General features: G+C 44.1%; 1 protein-coding gene across 1 annotated transcript in view; it reads left to right on the top strand.

The window, feature by feature from the left end:
• Positions 1-4790, top strand: part of ARHGAP31 (Rho GTPase activating protein 31) — a 127866-nt gene that overhangs the window by 106076 nt on the left and 17000 nt on the right. The window contains exons 9-10 of the mRNA XM_003795097.3: positions 1033-1095; positions 3809-4384. Of these exons, the coding sequence (XP_003795145.1) occupies positions 1033-1095; positions 3809-4384 (639 nt within the window). The remainder of the gene's footprint in view (positions 1-1032; positions 1096-3808; positions 4385-4790) is intronic.

The raw sequence follows: 4790 nt of genomic DNA, 5'->3' as shown, positions 1-4790 counted from the left end.
CTGTGAGCTGTAATGCCATGGCACTCTGCCCAGGGGAACAGCTTGAGGCTCTGTCTAAAAAAAAAAAAAAAAAGGAAACTCAAACTTCTTATCTGAGCTCACACAGCCTCAAAATGGCAGAGTTGAAATTCAAACCTAGATCTGTCTAAGTTCACAGTTACCACAAGGGCTCTTAGTCCTGGGGCTCCTGCTCAGCTTCCAAACTGCCTTCTTTCCCCTCCTAGCAAGTGTAACCTAGAAGGAACTACCTCCAGGCAATTCAGCTTCCCCCAAAAGAGAGGGTGCTTTTGAATATGTCTATCCAATATTGTGCCTGATATAAAGTTTTACTCATTTAAACCCCCTTTTCTAAAAACCTGCTACAGTAGTGCAGGAAGATGGGCATAGAGTGAGTGTTCACAAAAGCTTTCACTGGGATCTATGCAGGGTGAGATCACTGGGGACACACCAGCCTCAGACTTCAAAGAGCAGAGCTGCACTTGGGGAAAAAGGCCGCTGTAGTTCCCCTGGGCCTCTCACATGTTGTACCAAATTCTTGGGAGCTGAGAGACAAGATCACAGAGATTTCTGCTCTCTGGCCAGCCAAATAGGAGGGGCTCCCTGGCGCCCCATGGATTCATTCTTGAATACTTTTTGTACAATTAAATTGGGTTCAGACACCTCATTTGCTAATAACTATTTGGAAAAATTACAATTTGCCTTTATCTGTCAAACATCAATAAAACTTTGATCAATAAGAAAGTAGGGGGCGGTGCCTGTGGCTCAAAGGAGTAGGGCATCGGCCACATATGCCTGAAGTGGCAGGTTCAAACCCAGCCCCGACCAAAAACTGCAAAAAAAAAAAAAGATAAAAAGAAGAAAGTAGGAACATCTAGAGGGGAACAGAGGAATGTCTTCCAAGGGGATAAATTATAAATACTTGCAAAACTTTCCAAAAGACACCTGTCTTCTTGTACTTACAGCCTGATTTGTTTCTCTGAATGCTTCTTCTTAATGTTCATTCCTTAGTAATATTTTTTCTTTTGTCTTTAGTGGAAAAAGCTACTATCCGACCAGCTAAAAGCATGGACTCACTGTGTTCAGTGCCTGTGGAAGGTGAGATTTTCCAATTAGTTTCTGAGCTTGGGATCACACCTGGGAGACTGGAGCTGGCACCTGACTTGCCTCTATAAGCTGCTGTATCTGCTTATCTGCAGTCACAATCACATACTGTTGCCTGGTCCCAAATCCCTCCCTGACACTTCCCAAACCCAAACCCTTATCAAGGCATCCCCTGCTCTCCCACAAGGGTAAGCCTAAAGAGCCTTCCTCTAGCGGCAGAGGGAGACCACCACTACTGTTCATTCAAACTTGCAGCAGGTAAAAGGTCAACAACACGTGAAAGTGATGGCAGATGAGGCTTCCCCTTGTAGATGCTCTACATGTGTTGAATTTGGATGTTTCCATATGCATATTCTTTTCTTTTTTTTTTTTTGAGGCATAGTCTCACTACGTTGCCCTCTGTAGAGTACTGTGACATCATAGCTCACAGCAACCTCCAACTCTTGGGCTTAAGTGATTCTCTTGCCTTAGCCTCCCAAGTAGCTGGGACTACAGGCACCTACTACGTGCTTCAGGCATCAAGCCCCACATGCACTTTCTTCATAGTGCTTTTCAGCTCATGATTTTGAGTCAGTAGCTTTGTTTGCTTATTCATTCTTTCATTCATTCATTCATTATTTATCAGTAAACACTGATTAGGCACCAGCTATGTGTCAGGCATGTGCAAATTATAGTATAGTATACTTTGTTGGAGTAGATGTGTGTGCACTTACACATAAGATGATGCCCATCACCATACCAACACACAACCATATTTGTTCTCACAGCTGTAGCCTTAAGGGCTGACTTGCCTGTATCTCTCTGTCTCTCCCTTCAAAAGTAAACAACAAGTACCATTACCAGTTATAAGACAAAGGACTCGTCTGGCAACAGACTGTTAAAACTCCTGTATATTTATCCCAACCTCTTTAGTATAAGACATTTTTCTCAGCTCGGCGCCTGTGGCTCAAGTGGCTAAGGCGCCAGCCACATACACCTAAGGTGGCGGGTTCAAATCCAGCCCGGGCCCGCCAAAACAATGACGGCTGCAACCAAAAACTAACCAGGCGTTGTGGGGGGTGCCTGTGGTCCCAGCTCCTTGGGAGGCTGAGGCAGGAGACTCTCTTGAGGTCAGGAGTTGGAGGTTGCTGTGAGCTGTGATGCCACAGCATTCTACCCAGGGGAACAGCTTGAGGTACAAAAAAAAAAGACATTTTTCTCTTTGAAAAACAAAGCAGCCTGAAACAATCCAGAAAATCTTTAGGACAACTGCTTTTTGGATTTTGGGTTTTTTGTTTGTTTTTGTTTGTTTGTTGGGTTTTTTGCCTTACATAGATTCCTAAGAACAATGTTTAAAATAATTCCAAACTGGAGCTCCAGTGGCACAATCAGTTAGTGCATGGTTCTGATAAAATAATTCCAAACTTGTATAATATTCAGTGAGATAGTGTTAAGCTGACTTTTAGAATTTTCTCACTTTTATATTCATCCATTAGCTTTGTTTCAGAAACCTCTTAGGTCAGTTCTCATCCAGTTTTGCAGAACTTAATATTTCAAGCCACATTTCAAAGTATGACTTAAGTGAATGTTGGGCAGGTCATCTAACCTCTGAGTCTCAGTGTCCTCCTAAGGGAGGATACTGAGATAATTACACTGGGAGATAATTACACTGCCCTGACAGGGTGAACACAAGCATTTTAAACAGTCAGGGCACAACGCCTCAAACTTACAATCCTAGCACTCTGGGGGACCAACATGGATGGATTGCTTGAGCTCAGGAGTTTGAGACTAGTCTGAGCAAGAGTAAGACCCCATCTCTTAAAAAAAAAAAAATAGCTGGGCTAGTCCCAGCTACTCAGGAGGCTAAGACAAGAGGATCACTTGAGCTCAGGAGTTGGAGATTGTTGTGAGGGATGACGCCACGGCACTCTTCCAAAGGCAACAGAATAAGATTCTGTCTCAAAAAAAAAAAAAAAAGAAGAAGAAGAAGCATTTTAAACATAACGTTCCATAAGACATTCAATATAGTGCTTAACATAAATTAGAAATTATTTTCTAGATCCCTTGCAACTCACAAGTCATCCCCAAGCTGATTTTTTCTTTTTGATTTCATTTCTAAGGCAGTCCAGAACTCATTCCTCACTGCTATGGTTTTGAACATTCTGTTAATTTACATTCCTAGTTTCTCATCCCCTGAATCAACAGGAAGAAGTCTGGGCAGAGAGGGGAAAGGTCTAGCTGAGAATGGCATTTGTTTCCTTGCTGGGAAATCAAACCCCTGTCTGGGTCCATCTGCCAGAGAAGACTTAAAACAATAAGTTTTGGAGTTCTAAAATAAAGCCAAGTTGTTATTTTTCCTTTTTTGTCTTATTCATTTTGAGTAAATATCATTCTCCATCTCCTATCTGTTTATTTTTTTGTGGTCTACACTTAACGCCTGGTAGATGATAACTCTGTTTGACGGTATTAGCAGTGACTTTTTAGAAACTGTTCTTACCTGCAGCGTTTAAAACTGACATATGTCACAGCAGCAAATACTGCTATGAGAGCATCATGCCAAAATTCTGCACATGTGAGGAAATGCTTTCTCTTGTCAGCCAAATCTGTGTACCTGTGTTATATAGGTGGCTATGCTGCTATTAGAATGACATGCCTGTCCGATATTCACATATCTGTGGTTCTGCATGTGCCCAGGCTGCTGATATATGCGCTTGTTCTTTTTCACTAGGAAAAGAAACCACAGGAAATTTCAATCGAACAGTCACCACTGGTGGATTTTTCATTCCAGCAGCAAAAATGCACTCGACCAGCACTGGCAGCTCATGTGACCTCAGCAAGCAGGAGAGAGAATGGGGCCAGGAGGGGATGCCTGCAGGGGCTGAGGGTGGCTTTGATGTGAGCAATGACCGGAGCCAGCTCCTGGGTGCTCAGGCCCGGCCCCCACCTGAGCAGCTGAAGGTATTCCGGGCCATTGAGGATCCCGAGGGTGAGCAAACAGCCCCAAAGCTGCTGGGCATGTTCTACACCTCGAGCGACAGCCCCAGCAAGTCCGTCTTTACCAGCAGCCTCTTCCAGATGGAGCCCTCCCCGCGTCACCAGCGCAAGGCACTGAACATCTCTGAGCCCTTTGCGGTGTCTGTGCCACTCCGCGTCTCAGCTGTCATCAGCACCAACAGCACCCCGTGCAGAACACCGCCAAAGGAGCTGCAGTCGCTTTCCAGCCTGGAAGAGTTTTCTTTCCAGGGCTCAGAGAGTGGAGGTTGGCCAGAAGAGGAGAAGCCACTGGAAACTGAGACTTCTACAGGTAAAGAAGGGCAGAGAAGGTCTCTTTCCATTGTAAGAAATAAAAACCAGGCATAATAGGGTTTGCAAAGCAACGTAGTGAGGCAGTTAAGATTGAGGGCTGTAGAGTCAGAGTACCTATGTGCAAATCCAGGCTCTACCATTTCCCTTTGTGATCTAAAGATCACAAAGCAAGTTAACAAGGGCTGGGCACGGCAGCTCACACCTGTAATCCCAGCATTTGGGGAGGCCAGGATCACTTGAGCCCAGGAGTTCAAGGTTACAGTTAGCTATGATGGTACCACTGTACTCCAGCCTGGATGACAGAGTGAGATCCTATCTCTAACATAAATTCAAAATACATTCAAAAAGACAGCAGGTTAAACATAACCACTCTGTGCCTCAATTTCTTTTTTTTTTTTTTTTTT

Source organism: Otolemur garnettii, unplaced genomic scaffold (genome assembly GCF_000181295.1).
Source record: "Otolemur garnettii isolate 467f Iridium unplaced genomic scaffold, OtoGar3 scaffold00089, whole genome shotgun sequence".
NCBI classification, from domain to species: domain Eukaryota; kingdom Metazoa; phylum Chordata; class Mammalia; order Primates; family Galagidae; genus Otolemur; species Otolemur garnettii.
Note: the sequence above shows the minus strand (reverse complement) of the source record. Positions and strands in the feature narration are given on the sequence as shown.